Below are 27,247 nucleotides of genomic sequence, written 5' to 3'. Positions count from 1 at the left end.
TAAATGTTGTGGGTGAGGGCACAGTTGGGCTGCGATTCATTACATAGTTACATAAGTACTATGGCTACATGTCAACATAATTCTGTACAGGCTTCTGGCCAATGTGATATTTGCACTCATTCATTTTGAAATAATGAATCCTGGTTCTAAAAACTGGGGGGATGACATGTGCAGAGGAAGGAGTATGCCTTAGAGATCTAAGAATTTCTCTGTTGGATCATCTGGGGAAAATGGACTTACTAAAGGTGGATAAAGCAGTCCTAGTCTATGTGCCACTAAATTGAAGTAGTGTACTCAGTTGAAGTACTCAATCAAAGTACTTAAAAATCTGAGTAGATTATTAAAGTCAAAAGTGTACTAGGACATGAATTTCAGTAGAAGAGAAGTCATCAGAGAAAGTCACAGTGTACTTCCATTCCTCAGAAATACTTTATACACCTCTGCCAGGTATGTGCCATCTTAGCTGCTACCTAAAATCCATTCAATTTCTAAAGCACTCACCAATATCATATACAGGCTTCAAAGCACTCTTCCATTCCATCAGTAGGGAGACAGAAAGGTAGATAGAGGGCTCAGCAAAGATATACATGGGGAGACATGAATTCAGGGTCCAACACACTGACAGTTTCAGGCAATCACTTTTTCACAGCTTAATTCTACCTCACAAGAATGATGGGAGGATAAAATGGGGGTGGATCATGTGCCCTACTCAGTCTTCTTGTGGGAAACAGAGAAATAATCTAATTTACAATGGCATGTAGATTACTCACAGACAACCGAACATTTGTGGTAAACTAACTCCTGTATACCCTGAAGCTGTTCCGATTTGACAGTCCCAATGTCTGTCATCTCACTTTTTCAGCTGCTTTTAAAATGACCCAGTTTCTCTCTCTTCCTTCCATTTCCCCCCTTTGTCCTCAGTTTAGAGTTCAAAGTAAAAAACAAACAAACCTTAGTTTGCACTCAATTCAGCAGGAGGAGAGGAAAGGAGGTGGCAGAATCATGCCCTTCCCTGTATGCTCAGGTAAAAGCAAAATACTGCTGTCTCTCCTAGCTGTGAGTTCTTTCTCATTACAATCGTCACTCAAGGTATGTGGCTTTGACACTCACGGTTTTGATTATTCGCATCTGTCAGGGATGCTTTGATTGAGAGTTCCTGCATGGCAGGGGGTTGGACTGGATGGCCCTTGTGGTCTCTTCCAACTCTACGATTCTATGATTCTAAGGTCAAGGCTGCTGTGCACGCACTCCTCCTCCTCCCCCCTCCTAGGCTTTTCCTCTGGGGAGGGAAAATGCCCAGGAGGGAGAAGCCAGGAAGGGTGTATGCACCAATCCTGCCCCTTTCCAGGATGGAGAGCTGCCTCTTTCCCCAAGCAGTTCCCTGAGTTGGGAAGGGATTTGGGGAAAATAATCCCCCACCCTTTTCCAGGACCCCTATCTTGGGGAAAACGAATGCACTCTCTTTCCTACTGTTCCAAGCCATTACTGAAAAAGACCTCCCTGAATCCCACCATTCTAAATAACTATCGACCAGTCTATAACATTTCATTCTTGGGCAAGGTTCTGGAGTGAATGGTGGCCTCCCATCTCCAGGGATTTCTGGATAAAATGGATGATCGAGATCCATTTCAATCTGGTTTCAGTCCTAGCTATGTCACAGAGACAGGTTTAGTCACCTTGGTGGATGACCTCCGCAGGGAACTGGACAGGGAGAGTGTGTTCCTGTTGGTCCTTCTAGATCTTTCAGCAGTGTTCGATACCATCGATCATGGTATCCTTCTGAGCTGCCTTTTTGAGATGGGACTTGGGGACACTGCTATGCAGTGGTTCGGGTCTTTTTTGTTCGACTTCTTGCCTGTTGGCCTGTGGGGTCCCACAGGGTTCTGTTTTGTCCCCCATGTTGTTCAACATCTACATGAAACTGCTGGGAGAGGTCATCCAGAGTTTTGGGGGTGTGGTGTCATCAGTATGCGGATGACACCCAACTCTATCTCTCCTTTCCATCTGACTCCAAGGAAGTCTCTGTGCTGAACCAGTGTGTGCTGTCAGTAATGGACTGGATAAGGGCAAACAAATTGAAGCTTAATCCAGACAAGAGAGCGGTACTCCTGGTCACTCATAAGGCAGATCAGGGAATTGGGGCTGTGTTTGAGCTGGATGGGGTTACACTCCCCCTGTAATCTCAGGCTCGCAGTTTGGGTGTGCTCCTGGACTCACTCTGAGCCTGGGTGCCCAGGCATTTGCAAAATTAAAACTAGTGGGTCAGCTACGCCCATTCCTTGAGACATCAGATCTGGCTACAGTGATACAGGCTTTGGTTACAACTCATTTGGACTACTGTAACGCAATCTACATGGGGCTGCCTTTGGAAACTGTTCAGAAATTTCAGTGGGTCCAAAATGCCACAGTTAGAATGCTGACCAAAGCCAGTTATAGGGAGTGTATAACCCCTGTATTGAAACAGCTTCACTAGTTACTGGTTCGTTTCCGAGCACAATTCAAAGTGCTGGTCGTGACCTATAAAGCCCTACACAGCTTAGGTCCAGACTATTTGAGAGACTGTATCTCCCCATATGAACCACCTAGAGCCCTAAGGTCCTCAGGAGAAGGCTTTCTCTCGCTCCCACCACCATCCCGGGCTCATTTGGTGAGGACACAGGAGAGAGCCTTCTCTGTGGCTGCTCCCACCTTGTGGAACTCCCTTCCACAGGTCTTCCATGAGCCTGCTGGCCTTTCGCTGTCAAGCAAAGACATTTTTATTCAGGCAAACATGAGGCCTGGTTTTATTGGGGGATTGGGGATTGATTTAGATTATTTTTAACCTTGTATGTTTTAAAGTTTGTATGTTTTATTTTTAAAACCTTTTTACTTTTTTAAGTGGATTATTTTAATTGTTTTTAAAGTGTTGTTTTAGTGTGTGTGTGTGTGTGTGTTGTAAGCCACCTTGGGTCCCAACTTGGGAGAAAGGCAGGATATAAATAAATAAATAAATAAATAATGTCAAGAGTCAACTGTAATAACATTTGCCATCTTGACCATACACTGATGTTGCTTGGCCAGAAGTATCACACAGTTTTCATCTGCGAAATATTGAAGGGTATGTTTCTGTGTCTGATTAGCATGCTGGATTGTGCTGAATTGGAAATAGTTTATCAAATAGATAAATGTACACTGTTAAGATATGATCTTTTCCTGAAACATATATTGCTATCCCACCCTTCCACTTATTTAGTCAAACAGTGGGGAAGAGAACCTTTTATTTTGTATAAAGTGGGCGTCTTGAGACCTCTAGTGAAAACAGTTGGTGTTGCAGGGTTGGGTATTAAAACTGGGATTGTGGGGAAACATTGCTCAGGTAGAACTAAATTCATTAGAATTCATTAACACCTTTTTGAAATATTTCTTCAGGAATCATCTTACAAGTTCCTTTTCTGGCTCTTTTTCTGGCTGGCCTGTCTGCCTAAGAGGAAGGTGCTCACCATAAAGCAGGGATGAGTAAATTCATGGGGTCCGCACCTTGTCTGAATCCTGCATTGGGAGACATTGCAGTAGTTATGTAGATGTAGGTATGATGTATCCACATGGTGTATTCCAAAGTCCCACCTTTGAGGCCTCCTACTATCCCCCAAACACAGGCATTTCCAAGGTGCTGGAAAGCAGGGTGGTGAGTAATGATGCATCCAGTCCACTCCCAGTTACAGGGCATGCTGAGTCAGGCAGCTACACAGCACTCATCCCACAGGGTCTTGTGAGGATCTTGTCACAGCTGTCTGTCTCAGTGCATCTTGCAATCGGGAGCAGGCTGGATGTCTCACTATTCACTGCCCCACTCTCCAGGCCATCATAAATGGCTGGGGGGGGGGGGGAAGGAAGGGACATGAGGTTTCAAAGGTAGGATTTGGGGGATTATTTTGGTTGTTGCAATCATGCAGTGCCCATATATGTGAATTGGAATGCTTTTGTTATTGAAAGTCAGGCTGCTAACCTTTGTTTTTAAAGAAAAGTACAGGAGTTTTCTGTTGCTGCTAGAATTTAATGCCAGGACATGATTATTGGAGAGCAAGGCAATCAGCAGCAATGTGTGAAGCTATTTTTATCTGAACAGACTGCAACAGGCACTGGCGAGGTTCTCCAGGGGCCCCTGGGATGTACCTACAGATGATGTCCTGGCAGCATGTCCAACTGAAGAAAAATAGCTGGATACATCACTGATAATCCCATCTGTCTCCTACAACCTGGAAATGGCTGTGTTGGGGGCAGGGGAAGCTGGAAGTTTACAATGTAGGTTATGAAGGGCCTATGATCATTGCATGGTTGGACCAGAATTCTCGCCTATGCTATATCCAAAAAAGCGAGTTGAGATATCATAAGACAGACGCAGGACATTATAACTCATGAACAGATTGCCAGTCATTGTTTAGTTCAGGACACAGTGGCCTTGAATCTGCTTCACTTGTTCCTGAGCACAATTCAAGGAGTCCCATATGACTTGGGATCTGGGCACCTGAATGATTGCCATTTCCCAAAACTACCTGTGCACTTAGCTTGTCATCAGGGCCCCCTACCAGGCGGCAACGAATGAGACACCTGCCTTCATTGTGGCATCCCACAACTGAAATGTTCTCCCCATGGAGAGGTGACTACCATACAGCTATACTCATCTAATTTTGGTGCTAGGTGAAGATTAGACTTAGTTTCCCCAGTGTTAAACCTTTTAACGTGAATGCCATTGATATTTTTAGCTTCTCTATTTTAATCCTTCTTCTGTTCTAGATGCATACTTCCAGTGGGCTATAGATTTCTTAAACAAGTCCGTGCTTACTTGACCTCAGTTTTTTGTTGCATACTATGGCATAAATAGTTGGACTGTATCATGTTTCTGATTTCTGGATTCTATCTAAATCACATAATAAAGAAATAACCAAGTTGCACTCTAAATGACCATAGCATAATTTGTACACACAAATTAAATGATTTCAAGCTAGTGATTCCAGTCCTCTGGAAAGATTATTCTCAATAACCATTGTTTTTCATACGCAAAATACTGATTACACTGATACTGCCTATCAGTGTTTGCTAAAACTACAGTTTTACTGTATGACATATACAAGGTATGTATCATACCTGGGGTATGGGCAGCTAAAATGCTACACGAGGTCCCCTTGATTAACCAGAACATGTGAAACCCTTGACCTTGATTGTCATGTTACAGTCTCCCTTGTTCCATTGAGGAAAGCTGACTAAAAAAGAGCCAGACTGAGAGATCTCTGAAAATGTACTGCAATTCCCATATCTTGGACTTGTCATTAGGCAAAGAGAAGCAGCTTCTGATTTATGATATCATGAAATGACAACAAATGGTTAATAGCTTAATTTACTTTCACTGGATTTTCCCTTTTGTTTTTTTTAATGTGAGGGAGGGTGGGAGATAGAGAGTGTTTTGGTTTTTCTGCTTCAGATGCCAGTGTATATGATTAGGTTGAGATATTATCACTTCTGGAGGAGGCACTATTCACTGCTCTGCTTCAGAAAACAAAATATTTTGGGCCTGCCTTGTCCTGAACTTATATTAGTTTCTTCAGTATTTGAATTTGAGGCCACTTACAGTAGTAATCTGGACATAATCTCTTCGTCATATTACTTGTGCTGGTGTTTAATGTATTGCTGTTTTTATTTTATATATCTGTGATGTGAGATGCACTATCATATTCCCTATATAAATGGGCTGCTAATTTTTTAAATGTTTGGAAAAGTGTGCAGCTATGTATATTGTGATGTACACTCTACTTATTGGCTCAGTTGTGGGCTTTCTAAGCAATTATCATTGAAAGACTGGTATAAATGCCTTATACTTTTCTGTATGTGGATGACTCAATGGCTTTTCAAAGAAGCTGGGTTTTGTACAAAGATGGAAACAAGAAAAAAAATGTGCTGGAACTAATTAATTAATTTCCTTTTCATTGGGATCAAGGGTGTGGGGAGAGGGAAGCGTGTCAAGATAAATTAAAGGAAGATAAAAAGCTGTGTCCTCTGCCCCACATGCCCAGCTGAGCATAGAAAATGGTGGTTGGTTTGCCTGAGATTCTTCCTTCATCATGCTGAAGGATTGTCTGCTTGTGGCAAGGAGAAGGGGATTATAGCTCAGATAGCATGTCCATGGCATCTCCAAGGATGGGAGACATTATCAATCAGTGCAGATCAAACTGAGCTGGATGGACTAATGGTCTGACCACTTATAAGGCAGTTCATTCAGAGAACAACTAGTTTTGGGTATTATAAGTATGAATCTCCCTCCTTTTGTGAGGTGAAACAACTATGTCAGCTCTTCTTTTTAAGTGTAGTTACATCAGGGATGTAGCCAAGGGGGGGCTTCTTGGGGTCCGGACCCCCCCTTCCGTTAGAAAAATGAATGATGTGTGCTGCTGCGCTGCCGCACCCAAGCCCCAATATAATGGTGGCACTTAGTCTGGACCCCCCCCCCCTTCCTAAAATCCTGGCTACGTCCCTGGGACCCCCCCTTCCGTTGAATAAAATGAATGGCGTGTGCTGCCGCACCGCCGCACCTATTATAAGCCCTATTATAATGGTGGCACTTAGTCTGGACCCCCCCTTCTCAAAATCCTGGCTACTTACTTGGTTACATTTTTGTTTCCAAGTATTTTAAAACAAATGTAACATTTTAGATTGTATATCCAGTGCTGCAAAAACCAGTGTTTTTCATAGCACTTTTAAGGGCATATGCTTTACCAGCTTTATTATTTTTTATTTTCTAATGCAGGTTCTGTTGGAGCCAGGAGTAATCCAGGATGTGCTTGCTGCAGGAAGTCACCTGCAGCTTCTGGAGATGCTTAGTTTATGTTCCCACTATCTTATCCAGGTAAAGATAAGAGACTTAATAATTCTTATTTCTGAGAACTCTTAATTTCATTCTTAAATCTCTGTTATATATGGGATCATTTGTTGTTACGATGAACACTTCCAGCTACATGACAATGACAAGATGGAAATGACAGTATATCTTGTTAATGGTTTTTTTCTTGGCATTTTTTTTAGCTTTCAGTTTCTACAACACGTGGCTTTTTGGGGGCCCCCATTTATCCATGTTCTGAAACACACCAGGTTTGGCTAATGTAATACACTGTATAAGCAACTGTTTTTGAAGACTGCCAGTTTACTTGCTGGCACTGGGCATAATGGCCATACTAGAAGACCTTCCCAACTTCCCTCAGGTTAGAAACCGCTTAGCCTCTACCCAGTCCTGATGTACTTTTACTCCTACTCTCCTAGCTGTGCTTCCTTCCACGAACAAGGTGGGTTTTTATCTCTTTATTATCCAGCTACCTAGTGTTATTTCTCTCCTGTAGCACTTAGTGGTCTCTCTCTTTTCTCACCGATCCAAGTGAGCCTTTTCCTGCTTCTCCCTGGTGCTTTCTCTTTCTCTTCTTTACTCTCTCATGTTTTATTGCTAGCTTTCATCACTCTCTGTCCTGGCACTTATTCAGACATGCATTTTCCCAGACAAGAGCAGGCTGTTCCTAAATTGCTATTTTAGGTGCTGATGCTATTTTAGGCTGCATCAATAGAAGTATAGTGTCTAGATCAAGAGAAGTAATAGTACCACTGTATTCTGCTTTGGTCAGGCCCCACCTAGAATATTGTGTCCAGTTCTGGGCGCCACAATTCAAAAAGGACATTGAGAAACTGGAGCGTGTCCAAAGGAGGGCGACAAAAATGGTGAAAGGTCTGGAGACCATGCCCTATGAGGAACAACTTAGGGAGCTGGGGATGTTTAGCCTGGAGAAAAGAAGGTTAAGAGGTGATATGATAGCCCTGTTTAAATATTTGAAAGGATGTCATATTGAGGAGGGAGCAAGCTTGTTTTCTGCTGCTCCAGAGAACAGGACCCGGAACAATGGATGCAAGCTACAGGAAAAGAGATTCCACCTGAACATTAGGAGGAACTTCCTGACAGTAAGGGCTGTTCGGCAGTGGAATGCACTTCCTTGGAAGGTGATAGAGTCTCCTTCCTTGGAGGTCTTTAAACAGAGGCTAGATGGCCATCTGTCGGGGATGCTTTGATTTGGATTTCCTGCATGGCAGGGGGTTGGACTGGATGGCCCTAGTGGTCTCTTCCAACTCTACGATTCTATGATTCTATGATTCTTCCCTCTCCCCTTATTCCTTAACTGCTTAAAGAATTCAGAGGCTCTAAAGATGAAAGCAGCAGTCATGCCCAGCGTGTCCTCTCCCTGCGCCTCTGGTCTAGGGAGTTAGTCCATTGTGGTGCCTAAAAGCCTACTGGATAAATGAATAAGTGAGGCCTGACTGTATCTTTCTTTCTGATGGTTAGGGTAATCTAACCTTCCCTTTAGGGAGGGCAAATTTCCATCACAGCTAAAATTGGCAGTGGTTAAACCGCTTTTAAAAAAGCCCTCCCTAGATCCCCTAGAGAGAAACAATTACAGACCGGTCTCCCTTTTACCATTCTTGGGCAAGGTGATCGAGAGGGCAGTTGCCTTCCAACTCCAGGCTGTCTTGGATGAAACCGATTATCTGGACCCATTTCAAATTGGCTTCAGGGCAGGATATGGAGTGGAGATGGCCATGGTCGCCTTAATCGATGATCTCCGTATGGGCACAGACAGGGGAAGTGTGACCCTGTTAGTGCTCTTGGACATCTCAGTGGCTTTCAATAGCATTGACCATGGTATCCTTCTGGAGCGCCTGAGGGAGTTGGGTATAGGGGGCATTGCGCTTCAGTGGCTCCGATCCTACCTCTCGGGCAGGTTCCAGATGGTGAGGCGGGGGGACAGTTGCTCTTCTAGAAAAGAGCTGACATCTCGCGTCCCTCAAGGCGCCATTCTGTCCCCCATGCTATTTAACCTTTACATGAAACCGCTGGTAGAGATCATCCGGAGACATGGGGCGCGGGGTTATCAGTACGCTGATGACACCCAAATATGCTTCTCTATGTCCTCAACTGCTACAGTGACTAAGGATGACTTCTCCCCTCTGAACCCCTGCCTTGAGTAAGTAATGGGCTGGATGAGGAAAAACAAACTCAAGCTGAATCCAGAGAAAACGGAGGTACTTGCCATAGGTTCCTTAGGTCCGGGGAAGGAAATTTGTCCACCACTCCTTGATGGGGTTACACTTCCCCTGGAGGATAAAGTTTGCAGTTTGGGAGTACTTCTGGATCCGTCTTTACATTTGTCATCTAAAGTGGCTGCGACGGCCAGACGTGCTTGGTACCAACTTCGGTTGATACGCCAACTGTGACCCTACCTCAACCGAAAGGACCTTGAAGCTGTAGTTCATGCTCTGGTAATCTCTCGTCTTGATTTCTGTAATGCGCTCTACATGGGGCTACCCTTGTATCAAGTTCGGAAACTTCAGCTAGTGCAAAATGCGGCAGCCAGGTTGGTCACTAGCTCTTCGAGACTTAACTATATAACACCTATCTTGAAAGATCTACACTGGCTCCCAAGTAGCTTCTGGGCACAATACAAGGTGTTGGTTATTACCTTTAAAGCCCTACATAGCTTGGGTCCGGGTTACTTATGGGATCGCATCTCCCTATACGATCCGCCCCACACTCTTAGAACAAGTGGGAAGAACTTGTTGGAGATACCATCATCCAAGCATGTCTCTACTTCCCTAAAGGCATTCAGCATAGCTGCCCCTAGACTTTGGAATGGGCTCCCAGAGGAGACCCGCCTTGTTACATCCAGGGAAACCGTCAAGAAGGCGGTAAAGACAGAGCTCTTCCGCTGCGCTTATCCGCCTGACCTACTATGAAGACCACTAGTATGGAATGAGACCAGCTGCCCCCGTGATTGATTGTTGTTAATGTTTTTAGACTCTTGTGTTTTTATGTTTTTATGCTTTTATTTTAATGCTGTAATTGTAATTTTAACCTTGTTGTGATCCCGCTTCAATCCGTTGGGAGAAGCGGGAAGATAGAAATAAAAATTATTATTATTATTATTATTATTATTATTATTATTATCTTCCACCTACTGAGTGACCTTGGCACTGCAGGCTCCAGACAGATTTAAATTAACTAAGGCCCAAAACATATGGGCCAAAAGTGCCGGCTGCAGGTAGAATTGATGGTGTGTTGTTCAGATGAGCCCGAATGTGGCTGATGCTGCACCATCCCAGAAGAACCAAGCTAAGAAGGAGCAGATAGAATCCGCTTCTTCTGGTGGCCTGGATTATGACCTGGCATGTGCAGTCATCATGGTCCCAGTGTGAAATATGCTGGGGCAGTATGAAGCCGCTCCATGTAGCCCAAAAGCAAACCTTGATTTTGCTATTGTATATAAGAGACACCACTTTACTGTGCCATTATATTGAATAGGACTTGAGTATCCATGGATTTTGGTAACCATGGGGTGGGGAGGAGGTGGCTGGAACCAAACCCCAGTGGATACCAAGGGTCCACTGTGCTCAGTTTTGCACCCCCAAATATCTCCAAGATAAACAAGTTCACACAAAATTTCAGGTGTTTCAAAGCCTTGAAGCTGTTCTCCCTGTCCTTTATTCATAATAATAATAATAATAATAAATTTTATTTCTATGCCGCCCTTCCTTCGATCAGGGCGGCTCACAACAGTAAAAGCAAACAATTTCAATAAAAATTACAATAAGAATACAATAAAAACATCCAATACACAATCCTACAGTAGAGGAAAAAAATTAAAAGATTAAAAAAGCCCCATGACCCAACCTCTTGGCCACGAAAAGAGGAGGGAGGCCCACAGGATATCTATTTGGGGAATGCCTGTTGAAAAAGGAAGGTTTTTAAGTCCTTCCTAAATTGGGCCAGGGTGGTAGACGAGCGGAGCTCAATGGGCAGCGCATTCCAAAGGGCTGGGGCAGCTGTGGAGAACGTCCTCCGCGAAGTGGAGGCTAACCTAGCCCCAGGCACCTTCAATAGCTGCTGCCCAGTCGATCTGAGGGTGCGAGGCGGAATATACGGGGAGAGGCGGTCCTTTAGGTATCCTGGGCCCAAGCCATTTAGGGCTTTATAGGTAATTACCAACGCCTTATATTGAGCTCGGAAACAGATGGGCAGCCAATGGAGGTCCTTTAAGACCGGTGTTATATGGCTGGTCCTGGGAGCACCAGTGACCAGCCGGGCTGCCATGTTCTGCACCATCTGCAGTTTCCGAGTTTGGTATAAGGGTTGCCCCATGTAGAGTGCGTTGCAGAAGTCCAATCTCGAAGTTACCAGAGCGTGTACAACAGTTTCTAGATCCCTCTGGGCCAGGTATGGGCGCAGCTGGCGAATCAGCCGGAGCTGATAACAGGTGCTCTTGACCGTCGCGTTCACCTGAGCAGTCAGGTGAAGCGACGAATCAAGGAGCACCCCCAGACTGCGCACAGAGTCCTTCACAGGGAGCGTGACCCCGTTCAGGACAGGTGGAACCACCGCCATTCCTGGGCCAGGGGAACCTATCACTAGTACCTCCGTTTTCTCTGGATTCAGCTTGAGTCGGTTTTCCCTCATCCAGCCCATTACTGACTCCAGACAGGCCGCGAGAGGAGAGACGCCATCCCCAGTCACTGCATCAGTCGGAGACATAGAGAAAATGATTTGGGTGTCATCAGCGTACTGATAACCCCGCGCCCCATGTCTCCGGATGATCTCTCCCAGCGGTTTCATGTAAATGTTAAATAGCATGGGAGACAGAATAGCTCCTTGAGGGACCCCAGTTTTAAGGGGCCTCTCATCGGAGCACACGTCTCCCAGCTGCACCATCTGGGACCTCCCAGAGAGGTAGGACCGGAACCACTGGAGCGCAGTGCCCCCGATTCCCACCTCTGCCAGGCGTCCCAGAAGGATACCATGGTCTATGGTATCGAAAGCCGCTGAGATGTCCAAGAGCACCAGCAGGGACACGCTTCCCCCGTCAATGCCCAGACGGAGATCATCGACCAAGGCGACCATGGCCGTCTCAACCCCGTAGCCCGCCCGGAAGCCAGTTTGAAATGGGTCCAGATAATCCGTTTCATCCAAGACCGCCTGAAGCTGGATGGCAACCGCCCTCTCGATCACCTTTCCCAAAAATGGTAGCAGCGAAACTGGCCGGTAATTATTATGTACCAGGGGGTCGAGGGAGGGCTTTTTTAGGATCGGTTTTACGATGGCCAATTTAAGATCCGATGGAAATTGCCCATCCCTCAAAGATGAATTAATTATCCGGCGTAACAATAATGTTACTGCCGGTCCCCCCTGGGCCGCTAACCACGAGGGGCAGGGATCGAGAGAGCAGGTCGTTTTCCGAACACTTCCGAGGATCTTGTCCACATCCTCGGTACTCACCAACTCAAACTGATCCAGTTTAACATAGTCCACGGAGGCTCTGGACGCTTCTACCCTAGGTAGTTTAAATAGCTAGGGAAACCCTCTGGGTGACCCTCTCTCAGCCTCATTAAAAACCTTTCTGAACAAATTTTGTCAGGAAAACCCATGATAGGTTAGGGTTAGGGTTGCCATAAATCAGAAATAACTTGAGGGTACACAGCAGCAGCAGCAGCACCAACAACAATGACAGATGTCCTGGATTTTAATTTGTTTCCAAGACCAATTCAAAATATATGTTTAATCTTTCACATTCTTCAAAGCTTAGAAGCCTCCTAGTTTGCCTGTCAGCATATGTGCCCTCCCATAAGCACTTTTATAGAGTGATCCAGTCATCTGAAATGAGCAAGCAGATGTCTGCCAGAATGAGAGTCACCTTAGTTGAGAGACACTATCTTTAGAATGTGAAGTTGAAGGCTTTCATGGCTGGCATCTATAGTTTTTTGTGGGTTTTGGGGGCTATGTGGCCATGTTCTAGAAGAGTTCATTCCATCTTCAGAGAATGCCACAGATGCTGGCAAAATGTCAGAAACATGGCCACATAGCCAGAAAAACCCACAAAAAATATCTTTAGAATGTTTGTCAATGTGCAAAGACTTTTTTCTTGTCCATTTTTAAAAGATACACTTTTAATCCTGATGATAATGCTTCTGTTATTCTCTGGATTATAGTTCATTCATTTCATAAACTTCTTATGTATACATAAATGTTTATGATGTTGATTTCCTGATGGTTTCATTTAAATATTTAGTGATGTACTAGGAAAGTTTCCAGGGTTTCCTTATCCTTATCTCTTAGGATAGGAATTTATAAAGAAACAGCTGTAGAGAAATATAGCAAAACCACTCTAGGGTACACTGATGTTGTGTTTTAGGAAGAAGTAATAACTGCAGCAAGATGTTCTCTTTTCATCACTTTGTTGTAACTGGCAAATAACAAGAGTGCTAAAAAGTGTTGTGGTTTTCTTCCCATGGGTTTCTGTTAGAAACACTGATGAAACACTGGGGGTTAGATTATGATGCCTCTGAAGTCTGCATAGTTAGGCTTGTAATGTCTTCCCTGCCGGTGAGTTACAGGACAGAGAATTCACTCAGTTTCCAAGCCTTGGATCAGCACTCAGCACACAGGTACTTTGTAACATAAATACTGATTATTAGAGAAGAACAAAGCACACCAAATAGCACAATCTACAAATGCAGCATCAGATCTACTCCAATTGCCACCCTATAGGACCAAAGCAATCATGGATGTATCAGAAGAGCCACTGGACTGTTCCACAACAATCCTCTTCTACAACAATGAGTTACTACAAGGCTATTTCTTAAACAAATACACAGTTTAACATGTATTTATTTTATTGGTATGCTACTTCCCCCACAATATGGAACCCAAGACAATTTATATAGATTAAAATACATTGCAGTTAAAAAAATAATTAAAAACAATAAAAACAAATAATATATTGTATAAAAATAGCTAACTTAAAACAGCTTAAATGTATTTTAAACATAACTATACAAGTAAAATTATAGCACTCTCTTACCCATTAAAAATGACTCACAAACAGCAACCAAAATAAACAAGTCTTTGCATGACAGCAGAAGGAGAGCAGAAAGGGAGCAAGCCCAACCTACTGTGAGAGAGGGAGTTTCACAGCTGGAAGCAGCCATTGAGAAGACCCTCTCATGCATCTTCACTATTTGTGCCTCTGACAGTAGTGGAGGCCAAGAAAAAAAAATACTCCCTCAAGAATATTAAAAGAGATACATTCTTTCACATAGTCAGGACCCAACCCATATAGGGCTTTATAGGTCATAACCAGCACATTGAATTATACCTGGTAATGGACCAGTAGCCAGTCTGTCTTTTGCAACAGGTGAATTGCATGTTACCTATAAGCAACTCTGATTGGCAGTTTGGACCTGTTGAAGTTTCCAAACAGTTTTTGGAGCCAGCCCCATGTTGAGCATGTTACACAACTCCATGTGGGATGCAACCCAGAATTATTGTACTGTAGACAGATATGACATCTCCGGGACACATGTGCAAAAATGTCCATCTTCTTAGCAGTGTAGCATTACAGTCCTGAAGTCTACATGGGCTGACATTATTTTCAAAAGGACCAGAGGCAAGGAGAAGCATGCAAGCCATAAACCCAATGCAATACATTCTCATGCTAGAGCAAGGGGACATCCATTGTGATATAGCGGTTTAAGTGCTGGACTAGAACTCTGTGAGACCAGGTTTTGAATCCCCATTCAGCCATGGAAACCCACTGGGTCACCTTGGGCAAACCTCAGCCTCGAAGGCAATAATAAGTCCCTTCTGAACAAAACTTGCTGAGAAACCTCTGTGACAGGTTCACCTTACGGTGTCCAAAATCAGGAATGATTAAAAGGAGCAAACAAACAAACAAACAAAAAACCAGGGGTAGGCAGCCTCCTCTTACATTCAAAAGATCTGGTTTGGGGCCACACACCAGCTGAAGCCACTGGCTGACAAGGGCAGAGCCACACACCCCTTTCTCTCACTTTCCTTTCTCAAAGGTGACCTGCTGGAGAAGGAAAGAGAGGTCTGAATACTCCACTTTTGTAGATGCTTCTGAAATTAATCTGAGGTCTTCATGAGATAAGGCTATGAGGTAACAAGTTGCTCACCCCTGCCCTAAACAGTTGGTTAAGATGATGTCTTAATATGGCCACCATCTCACCCTTTAGGGCTGTTTATTAAGCAGTGGTCATCACACCAGAGCATTTCCAGTGGGTGGCCATATAAAAATAATTATCATTACTTTAATACATTTTCTATATCTATAGTTTTTTGTGGGGTTTTCGGGCTGTGTGGCCATGTTCTAGAAGAGTTTATTCCTGACGTTTCACCAGGAATACATGGCCACATAGCCTGAAAACCCCACAAAAAACTATGGATGCGAGCCATGAAAGCCTTCAACTTCACATTTTCTGTATCTGTTTTGCAGTATTTATAGCTTGCCTTCTACTAATGTTCAACAAAAATTAAAGGCCCCAATTAAAAATAATAGTTTTACACAAACATACACATCTCTGACAACATTTCAGGGTACCAGAAATCATACTATACAGGCTTTAGAGTCATAGGTCAAGTGGAATCTTTGGGACAGGTCTTGCCCTGAAGCAATTCCTTCAACTTTCATATTTCACAGGGTTTGTCATTCTCCCCTTTGCCTGTCACTTTTAAAAAAGAAGTCAAAGAGAGACAAGAGTTGGATTAGAAAAAGTGCTATTTGCTGGTGATGCTTGATTTCTGGTGGTGGTATATTGTATTAAATGATGAAATATACATTTGACCAGTCACCTCAGGTAAATACTTCTTGCTGTCCTTTATACTGATCTGGACTGAATAACAATGACGTGTATGCAACATATTTTTTTTAACCACTCAATTTGTTTTTCATTTGACAAGTACAATGAGTTGCTTATAATGCTGAGTAACTAGTTGCTAATGGCCCCCAGTATTTCAGGTGAGAGAAGTTACTTACTGGGCAGAAGCATTGGATTCTAAAGCAATCAAATACAGATTTTTAAATGCCTGAATGTCTTGGTTTCAATGACACTGAAAGGTATTCCCACAGTACTCAACATTAGGCAGTAGGTGGCAGTGTGAATCCACTAAGGTGAATAAATTAAAGAATTCAAAGTTGGGGGGTGGGTGGGAGAGAAGGAAAGAAATTATTTATTTTGCTCCATATTAGTCGTGTGACCTAATCAGTAAAAAAGTCATTATTCACACAACACTGGGCAATATGCATTGTAATTTTTAACAAATAATGGGAAACTGTTAACGGTTTCACAGGAAATACAGCCCTGTCTTGTGCAGCAGTGGTCATTTATCATTGCACTTTGTGAAATCACTCATTTGTTCTAATTTGAATGTAAATGACTCTAAGGTTTTACAAATAAGGTGACAGACTCACATAAATGTAATTGCAGGGTTCATCTCTCTCTTTTTATATATCACTCATTAAGTTATGAATTAAATACATCGTATTAAACCAGGGGCATGTCCAATGATGATATTGTAATGGCAAATTACTCTATGCTATTAGAGGTGTATTTTTTATTCATGGACATTAATTTGTCATTAAACGGCATTAGTTTAGCACTTTTATGTCGGAGACGTGACCTGAAAGAGGAGACTTGCTGCTCTAATGTGAGAGAATAGAAATATGACTACCAGATGCATGTAGCCCCTTTAGCTCTGGGAAAGAAATGGAGGAATATTTTATTTCAGTTTCTTCAATCCTTCCCACCCACATGCAAAAAATTTTAAATTGGATTTTATCCCTGTTAATAGACATCTCTGAAGAACAAGTAGCCTTCCTGTTTTAAATCTTGTTTCTCAACCAAAAGCTTCAAAGAGAGGTTAAGCTCGGAAAAGAATAAGTTCATCTTCAGATGAGCGTTAGATGCTTGCCGAGTTTTGACTGATTATCCATTTCTCAGCAGCCGAAAATAGAAGCAATACTCTGTTTTCCTTTTTTGTAAAGTGGGTAACTTATTAGGTGGGACTTAATGTTCTATGTTGTGCACATATGTTCACGCACTGGCATAGGAGTACACAATAAAACCTACTGAATTCTCTCTCTCTCTCTCTCTCTCCCCTCCATATTCTATACTTGTAATGAATTAATGTAGGCTTCATATTTGATAGATGTATTTTTGTTGGAATATCTAAGTTAGTGCCCAGGAACAGGGAAGGCATAGCTCAATGCAGGTGATTAGAGCTGAGGAAATAATTGTTAAGACCTGTTTACAAGGCTTTGAAGTGCCACCTTATCATTATAGTCAAGATGATTACAGAATATTTAGGTGATTCTTGCCCTAGTGAAGTAAACATAATTGGTGTATGGCAACAGAGCATGCAAAGTACATTGCTTGTGGGAAGTAAATCAAAATATGAAGATATAACATTTCTTAGTCTCTTAACCATGGTTAAAAGGTCAAGAATATTCTGAGAGTTTTTAGGCTTCCTACTCCTGTGTCCATCACCTCAGTTAACCAAGATTGCTGTTATATTTACATTGAGGTTAATAAACTAGAATATGAAACCAGAGTTAGAAATTAGTTACTGCTAAATGAACTAATGAAAATTAATGCTAAAATTGGTACCAGAGGGAGAAATAACATGGAAACAATTGGGATGTGTTCCTATTATTGTTGTGTTCCTTCAAGTCATTTGTAACTTAGAGTGACCCTAAGGCAAATCTATCACATGATTTCTTGGCAAGATTTGTTCAGAGGGACATTGTCTTTCTCCAAGGCTGAGAGAGTGTAACTTGCCCAATGAGTGGACGAGTGAGGACTCAAGCCATGGTCTCCAAAGTCCTAGTCCAATATCAAAACCACTACACCACACTTGTTTGCTAATGCTAACTATGGTTAGCATTAAAGTTGAAATGTTTCAGTGTTTTGCACTGAAAAAGGAAGGAGGGTAAATTTTGACTTAGGAGAAACATGAAAAGAGGGAGTATGGAATTCAAGGACCTCTTGAAAGTTAATGCTAATATATACCACTGCTATTAAGGCACAATCTTTTCAGAAATTCTCTTAAATACTAGTTGAAATGAATGGGAGATGTCCAAGAATGTGTTAACTTCTTGTGCAAATCCTGTTCATTCCAATGGGCTTTGGACAGACATTTTCATGGTGGAATATGTCCTGGATTCAAATCTGCAGTTTAAGTATCTGCAGAGTTGACACAGCTGTTATGTGGCAAAGATTATGAAATATGAGAAGTTCTGAATTTTAAAGGGATGAGTCCTTTTAATGCATTTGCTTGAGATAAAAAAACATAGACAATCTTATATTGCATTTGATTGTGAATTTTGTATCATTTCTCCTTTACTTAAAAATAACAATAATTTGGCATGTACAAAACACAGTAATACTATAGTTTAATCTCTCTTTCTCTTACATATATGTATTTAGGCTAAGGAAGAAGTGACGTCTATAGTTGTTTTCTGTAAATTACTCTTGTGTAGGAAGTGGGCTAGCATGGCTTGGAAAATACATAATATCTTGATTTACAACTATTCCGTAATCCAGAAATAAAGCAGGTGGAGTAACAACTGGGTATGAAGCCTTGGTTATTAATGGCTTGGCTCAGCGATGGAATTTCTAAAGCTGTATACACTTTTTCTGTCTTAATTATGCATTCATTAGAAGCTTTTATACCCAACAGAATAAAGTAAATATTTTTTGATCTCTGTAGTGTGCTCCCAGATTGTAGATTTGCACAGCAGGGTCTTGATAATCTGAATAAATTGTATTTCCCCAAGGAGTTTATCTTTCAAATAAGGTCATAAAGAAATGCATTCTCTCCCCTTAGTTCTCCTTGTGTTTTTCTTTTTCTTTTTATAGCACAGCGCACAGGAACAGAGGTATATTGTACTCTACTGTGTACTTGGTTGTGATTAACTCTCATTTATCAGACTGTTACTTACATACATCCTTTTCTGTGGCACATGCAGTGCTTTTTTAAATATATAAAGGAAAAAGAAAACCAGTGGCTATGAAATACTAAAATAGAATGTTGGTAGGTGTATACACAGTTTTACCATCTGTATTGCCATCTGCAAACTATATGTTAAGAGGTATAATGGTAATAAATATTTGCAGCTATGTGCCATATATAAATGCACAAGATCTTCATGTGCCACTTATGGGGTCAGGAGAGGCACTCTGAAAAATATTCTGGCAGTTAATTTATTTAGTTTCGCTGAATCTGCTGAAATTCTTTTAGTGCAGATTCATTGTTAAATCTCTTTGGACTTCTTTCACATGCATGCTTACTCAAAAGTAAATCCCACTGAGTTCAATATAGTAATAGATAGATAAGTAAGCAGCCTTAGCAATGAGAAACTATATATTTTCAATAAGCTTTTCAGCGTATTAGGATGGAATTAATGCTCAAAGTGGAGTGGAAAAGAATCAATGTAAATTCACAGGGTATGGACTATTTTCCTAAAGCAAAACAACAATGCATGGTAGTTTTGCAGTAATGTCATTCCTATTTTTTGTTGACTATAACAACCATTGCACCATGTGTAAACCAGTATTTTGAACTGTAAAGAAATGAGCAAATGGGACATGATCCATCCATAGCTAAAGATGGGTTTTAAGTAGTACAGATTTAAACTCATTCTGAATTTTCCCATTTGGAATAAGAGGGGTTAAGCATGCATTGTGCAAATCAGTGGAGCTACTCTAAAATTGTAATTCTCCTTTTTTGGCTATGTGCTTTGTTTTTCTTGTATGACATTTATAATAGTGGTATAATTTATTGCAGAGGGCAAAAAGCCTAATTGCCAATTGTTTTCAGTGGGCCTGAAATTATTATGTCTGAACTTATTGGACGATGTGGGCATCTGATAAGATGGTGCAAGATCTGACCCAAATTGGGGGAAACTGCTGCCTCCTGACCTTGAAGCAGCATCGCATATTTCCTATAACATGAAAATGCCAGTGCAACATACATGTATGAGTTTGGGGTGGCTGACCATTCATTCTGGTTAGAGGAGCAGAAAAGAACAGAATGCTGAGCCACATAGCCACATAGTACAGGATATATTTGGGGATTTCTTCCTATAGTGTACCATTAAAATACTACCACCACCAAACCACATACATATTGACTACGGATCTGCTTATGAGTTATCAAAAGAAAAGTGTCTGCGCTTCTACGGCTGCATCTCACACCAGTAATCGTAAGGATAGAGTAAATGATATAGAGGGAAGAGGGTAAAACATGGGCAAGAAAAATAGCTACAGTAGTCACCAAAATCACTTGAATGCTTTCTGCTTGGTATCTCAATGGCATGCTCTCAGCTATGTTTGTGTGGCTTCCATACTGCTGTAGTACATTAATGAATCGACCCTATTGAGCCTCTCATTATAGTGGGTGCTGATAATCCCAACTAAATTTTGACTGAATGTAGATACTGTTCTCCTACCTCTGGAATGTTCCCTGATGCATGTTGGGTAATCTCAGTATTTCTCTAAATCTTAATTTACAAAACCTTAGTGGAATTATCTTGACAGTATACATATAAATATAAATAAATAAACCTAAATTCAGTTAGTAGCCTCAATTAGAGAAAACCCATTGACTCAGTTGTAAATAATAGAATCATGGAATCTCTGAATTGGAAGCGCCCACAAGGGCCATCCAATCTAACCCACTGTCATGTAGGAATGCAAGTATACTTCAGTTAATGAAGTAGATGTGTTCCTGAATATCACTTTTTAGCCAGAAAACCTGGTACCAGAAACAGAAATAATATGGAAAGAAAAGGGATAGAGTCCTACATCATGAAAATAAAAGCACTTCAACATGTTTCAGTAACATTTTTATTCAAAACAAAAAGTAGGGACATTTGAAATAAAACAACCAAGTCAGGTAAACCTTGCATAAATAAACAAAAATATTTTGAACCAGACACCACTTGAAAGCTTCTCCCAAAACACATTTAGAGATTATTATTTGCTTTCTGCACAACTCTTGTTATGATTTCAATTTTGGTGAGCAAGCATATAGATATTTTAACTTGCTGGGAGGAGCTGGTGTGGCTCACTTTCCCTATTTTTGTCATTTTGCTGTTTATGCATGCTCAGTAAGGGATTCCAGAGAAAGCTATTATTACTTTCCTTGTTGTAGGCAGGCATACACAGTATGCCTGTATACAGCTAAAACACTCCTGAAAGACATCCATTCAACTGCTGGTCAAAGAATTCCAAAGATGGAGAGTGTTGAACAACTCTTCCTAATGTTTAGGTGCAATTTCTTCATGTAATTTGGTTTGTGTTCTAGTTTCTAGTAAGTGAACATGTAGAATCCGGTCTAATGATTCTAGGCTGCATCAATAGACGTATAGGGTATAGAACAAAGGATGCAATAGTGCCACTCTATTCTGCCCTGGTCAGGTCTCACCTGGAATACTGTATTATTATGGGCACCACAATTCAAAAAGGATGTTAACAAGCTGAAGCATGTGCAGAGGAAGGTGACCAAAACAGTGAAGTTTCTGGAAACCATGCTTTATGAGGGCAGGCTTAGGGAGCTGGGTATGTTTAGCCTGGAAAAGAAAAGGTTAAGAGGATACATGAAAGCCCTGTTTAAATATTTGAAGGGATGTCATATTGAGGATGGAGCAAGCTTGTTTTATGCTGCTATGGAAAATAGGACCCAGAGCAATGGATGCAAACTACAGGAAAAGAGATTCCACCTCAACATTAGGAGGAACTTCCTGACAGTTCGACAGTGGAACACACTCCCTCGGAGAGTGGTGGAGTCTCCTTCTTTGGAGGTCTTTAAACAGAGGCTGGATGGCCATCTGTTGGGGTACTTTGATTGCATATTCCTGCATGACAGGGACTGGATGGCTTTTGAGGTATCTTCCAACTCTATGATTCTGTAATTCTATGAGTTTAAGTTACAGCAGAGTAGACTTCAATTGAACATGAAAAGGAACTTTTTGACAGTAAGAGTGTTTCTGCAGTTGAATCGATTGCCTAGAGAGGTGGTGGGGTCTCCTTCTCTGGTTGACTTCAGAAAGAGGCTGGATAGCTACCTGCTGGGGATGCTGTAGCTGGAGATCCTGCATTTCTTTGGATATGATGGCCCAAGGGGCTCCTTCCAACTCTATGATTTTGTTTTATTGCTTTAGGCCCCATACAGACAGGCCAAAATAAAGCTGCTTCAGGCCACTTTGGAGGTATATTGTTTAAATGATGCATGTGTCTTAAAAGTCCGGAAGCTGCACCAAAGCTGCGCTCCAGTCCTTAGGACTGAATTGTGACTTTGGCACGGTGTCCGGCCTCTTAGGACACATGCATCATTTAAACTGCATACCTACAAAGTGGCCCAAAGCAGCTTTATTTTGGCCTGTCTGTATGGGGCCGTAGTGTGCCTTTTCTAGCAATTACATTTAGATCATAGTTGAGACTTTAGACTTTCATATGTGAATATTAACACATTAGACTTTAGACTTTCATATGTGAACTTTCAATATGTAATGAAACAAATACAGTTAAGTGACAAAGCATTTATAAGTACTGTAATTGTCACAATTTATAAAGATCAGTTCCAGATTGGACAACTGCGTTTTCTAAACTTGATCTTCTTTAAAATATACTGTTAAGCATTTTACCTTTTTGTTTGTTTCACTGTGTATGCTGATGATTTTTTCCCCATATAACTGCTTTAATTTACTACTTTTGGGACAGGAAGTACCAAAATAACATAAGAAAGTTCATATATTGTAGACAGTTTCTTTACTTTCTATCATGTCATTATGTTTTGAAAAGCCTGTCACTGATTGGAAGGTGGTTTATCTGATCAGCAGTATATATTTCACAAACTCAGCATGACATTTTTTGGTGTGAAGCTTCATCAGCTGGATAGTAGTGTATCACAGTGTATAATTTTACGCTGAAGAAGTGATTGGTATTAAACTTGAGTGAATTTTGTTGCAAGAGGCCAATACACTTTGCTTCCATGACTAATTCAGACCAAAAGTTTTTTAAGTTCTGAGTGGGCAAGGACGCAGTCATATTTAAAATACGGATTATGTGTGAAATAGATAGGAACATTGTCAGATGGGTCCATGATTGGTTGGGAAACGGTATCAAAGAGTCATCATAAATGACAATGCTTCAAACTGGAAGGAGGTCTGATGTGGAGTGCCACAGGGTTCTGTCGTGGGGCTGATGCTATTCAATATTCTGTTAATGATTTAGATGATGGGGTGGAAGGAATCCTTGTCAAGCTTGGAGATGACACAAAACTATGAGTGGTGGCTAACAATGGAAGATAGGAACAAAATTCAAAGGGACGTAGATAAACTAGGAAATTGGGCAGAAATAAATACAGAGGGATCCGTTCCAGACCCCCCCCCCTGCGTAAGGGAAAAACGTGTATGCTTGAGCCCCATTGAAGACAATGTGCCACATGCATGTGATGTGGCGCAGCATGTGTACCATGGGCAAGTGCGCCACTGTTTTTCCTGCGGAAAATGAAATTCAATGGAGACAAATACAGAATTCTACATTTAGACTACAAAAATGAAATGCGTATAGTGTATAGAAAAGGTATGCATGACTTAACAGTACTACATGTGAAAAAGATCTTCGGATTATTATTGATAATAAATTAAATATGATCCAGCACTAAGATCCTGCAGCAAAGAAAGCAAATGCTATATTAGCCTGCATTAATAGATCCATAGTTTCCAAGTCAAGGGAAATAATAGTTCCACTATATTGTGATCTGGGCAGGTCTCATCTGGAGTACTGCATTCAGTTCTGGGTGCCTCGTCTTAAGAAGGATATAGACAAGTTGGAGGAGGTTCAGGGAAGGACCACAAGGATGATAAGAGGTATGGAGAACAAGATATATGAGGAAAGATTGAAGGAGATGGTCATGTTGAGATTGGTGAAGTAAAGACTGTGGGGTGACATGATTGCACTATTTAAATACCTCAAAGGCTGTCACAGAGAGATGGGGCAGGCCTCTTCTCTGCTGCCCCAGAGGGTAGGACAAGATCTAATGGTCTGAAGTTAGAGGAGAGTAGACTTCTAGATTAGGAGGAACCTCTTGACAATAAGGGCAGTTTGACAATAGAGAAATGGTGGGTCTTTTTCTCTGGATGTCTTCAAAAAGAGGATAGGCAGCTACCTGCAGTGGATGCTTTAGCTGGAGATCCTGCATTGAGCAAGTTGGATTGATGGCCCATGAGGCCCCTTCCAATGCTGTGATTCTATTACTCTAATGTGGGGCTAAATTTGAATCACTGTTTATCAGCTTGATTTTGTGTAGAGGAAGAAACAACATGTTTTTGATGCTCATGGGTTAAAACACAAGTTATTTGACTGGAGATCTAGGTTTCTATCCCATAAGATTAGGACAATCAATCTAGCAGCTTAATTTTCCTTGCAACATTGTTACAAGAATAAAATGTGTCAATAGAAAAAATGAAGGAAAAGAAAATGAAGACGCAGCAGCAGCAGCAGCAGCAGCAGCAGCTAAGCATTATAACTAGTTTCAGTGACCCCCAAGGCCTGGCTGGTGGTACAGCGTGAGCAGGTACAGCGCGGTCACGCTTTACGCAGACTTCAGCTTATGAGCTCAAGCAAAGGGGACTGCGTGGGGCGGAAGAGGCGGCGCGTCCCATTCAATTGAATGGGCGCACGTGCGTCGCCGCGCCGCCGCACCGCCGTGCACAAGCCCCATTGTTTCCAATGGGGCTTGAGCATAGGCGGAATTCGCCTTACGCGGAGGGATCCGGAACGGATCCCCCGCGTAAGGAGAGGGCCGACTGTATTTGAGGTTTTTTAAAGCAGCAGACACTTCGCAGTCTGCTTTTGAAATTCCTCTGAATTTTTAGAAGTGTTTTGTACATGAGGGCCATGTTGTTCAAGAATTTCTTGTATGGTTCTTTGGATTTAGCCATTGAGTCATGTTGTAGGTTTACAGAACTCAGGAAAACTCACACTTGTTGCTGCCTTCAAAAAATAAAACAAGCTCTTGCTCTGCTTCTAATACAGCAAAGTACAAGTGATGGGTGATGTTACCATCTTTGACCCATGACACAAAGGAGGACATTTTGGTGTTGTAGATCTTAAATTTGGTGACTTTTATTTGGTAGGGGAAAGCATAACACTGAATTTGGATATTTGACTTGGAGAAGGCTCCCTCATTCATTAAGCGGAATATTGGGGTGGGATGATAGCTTCCTGTAGAGTTACAATACAGAGACAAAAACTGGGGTAAAAAAGAGAACATATTTTACATCTAGTGAAAAGCAAGTTTTGTAAGAGCATAGTGGTGTAATAAATTTACTTGTATATTCAATAGTCCAGATACAAATTCTTGCATGTTTGTGTATTCTTGCACGTTAGTGATTTAACGGGTGGTAATGGAAATTCATAGAGATTTGTCTGTGTTTAAGACATTGTATATGAAAAATGGTTACAAGTGATGGACAACTCCCCCTACTCTAGAACTTGATGCTGTTCTATGAATATTGCATTCTTATTAAAAATGTGTTTTTTGTTTTATTTTACCAGGAGTTAAATAGCTTTAATTATCTGGACCTTTATAAGCTTGCTGACCTCTTTAACCTCACTCTGCTGGAGAAAGCAGTCGTTGACTTTTTGGTGAAACACCTCTCTGAGCTACTGAATAGTCATCCTGAAGAAGTCCTGGCACTCCCCTACTGCCTCATGAGAGAAGTCTTGAAGAGTGACCGGCTTACATCACTGAGTGAAGAACAAATCTGGCAGGTAAAGAACAAAAATAACAGGTAGTGAAAAGGTGGGAAAAAATATACTGTGGTTCCTTAAATATTTCAGAGAACAAAATTATTAAGAGCAAACCATGGATGTCAGGAAACAATGAGAGAAAAATTTTGAGAGACAGGCCTTCATTGCAATGTGTTCAGAGAATTCTTCAGAGGCATAAAAAAGTTCTGTTTCATCTCTTTGGCATAAATGTAGATATAGCTCCAAGTAGAGAGCAGAGTGCCAAACAGAGATACAAGAGACATTGACCTAACAGGGCTCCTGGACATGCTTGCCAATATAGGATTGTACAGTGCGCCCGCGCCATATGCGGGCGCGCCATACGCGGACTTGAGCGTATGCGCTCAAGCCGCGGCGCGCACGCTGGGTGGAAGGGGCGGCTTGTCCCATTCAATTGAATGGGCGCGTGCGCCCGTTGCGCCCCGTGCGCGGCCGCGCACGAGCCCCATTGTTTCCAGTGGGGCTCGAGCATAGGCGGAATTCGCCTTACGCGGAGGGATCCAGAACGGATCCCCCGCGTCAGGCGAGGACGCACTGTAATGCTTTATAGGGACCTCACTTTGCAGTGGCATATATTGGCTGAAACCCTACATTGGGTGTGCACTGCCTGGAGAATTAGGCTGTGGTCATGCTATGCTGCCACTTACAGTGGGTGGCAGTGTTGTCCAACAGACTGCATATGTGACAGAGCGATGGCATGCACCTGTATTACTTGCAGGTAAATGTGAAACTCATAATGCAGGTCAATGTGAATCTTAGGCTCTTGGTTGCTAGGAGATTACTGTGCAGCCCACTGTGAATGCCGTCTGAACAAATCTTGGCAGATCTAAGACCAATCTAAGTCTGAAATGACATAAAGGCACATAACAACAAGAACAAATCAGCAATAGCAAATCAATACTGCTGTATATACTCAAGTATAAGTCGAGAAATTTATGCTCCAAAATTGACCCTAAAATCCTGAGTCGACTTATATACGGGTCAGTACACTAATAGTGGTTAGAAAGGTCCTGAAATGAGCACCCCTGTGACGCCCCAGTCGCCACTCTTCATGCCTTCAGGCAGGCATTTGTGTGTGTGTGCATGTGTGTGAGTTTCCCAATCCGATTTGAAATCCTTCTCTTCCCATCAAAGTAACACCCATTTTAACTCCACTTCTTTCCCTCCCCAGTCCAATTTGAAAGCCTTCTGTTCCCATCAAAGAAACACTCTTTTTAGCTCCACTTCCTTTTCCTGCCCAATCCGATGTTAAAACCTCTCCTCCAGCAGCAGGGAAGTGGTGTTAGGTGAGGTTCAGAGAAAGAGAAGGAGGAACAGAAGTGGTTCCTTCCCCTTTACAGCCTTTGTTCTTACCCCCTAAATTTTACCCTCAACTTATCCACAGGTCATATCAAACTCCATTATTTTTACCCTGAAACTTTTCCTTGACTTATACATGAGGCTGATTTGTAGACAACTAATACCTCTTGGAAATTTGTGAAATGGTATATGCCACTGCTGCTACTCTGGTGATGGTGCTGCTGCTAATGATGATGGAGGC

General features: G+C 42.0%; 1 protein-coding gene across 3 annotated transcripts in view; it reads left to right on the top strand.

Annotated features, from left to right (window-relative positions):
• The window catches only part of LOC149311279 (kelch-like protein 32), a 94,561-nt gene that overhangs the window by 35,415 nt on the left and 31,899 nt on the right, over window positions 1–27,247 (top strand). For all 3 annotated transcript variants that reach the window (XM_089528531.1, XM_089528532.1, XM_089528533.1), the window contains 2 exons: window positions 6,779–6,877; window positions 25,474–25,689. In XM_089528531.1, the coding sequence (XP_089384657.1) occupies window positions 6,779–6,877; window positions 25,474–25,689 (315 nt within the window). The remainder of the gene's footprint in view (window positions 1–6,778; window positions 6,878–25,473; window positions 25,690–27,247) is intronic.

The sequence above is a fragment of the Sceloporus occidentalis genome, unplaced genomic scaffold, assembly GCF_023333645.1.
Source record: "Sceloporus occidentalis isolate IW3139 unplaced genomic scaffold, rSceOcc1.0.p SCAF_6, whole genome shotgun sequence".
Taxonomy (NCBI): Eukaryota; Metazoa; Chordata; class Lepidosauria; order Squamata; family Phrynosomatidae; genus Sceloporus; species Sceloporus occidentalis.
Note: the sequence above shows the minus strand (reverse complement) of the source record. Positions and strands in the feature narration are given on the sequence as shown.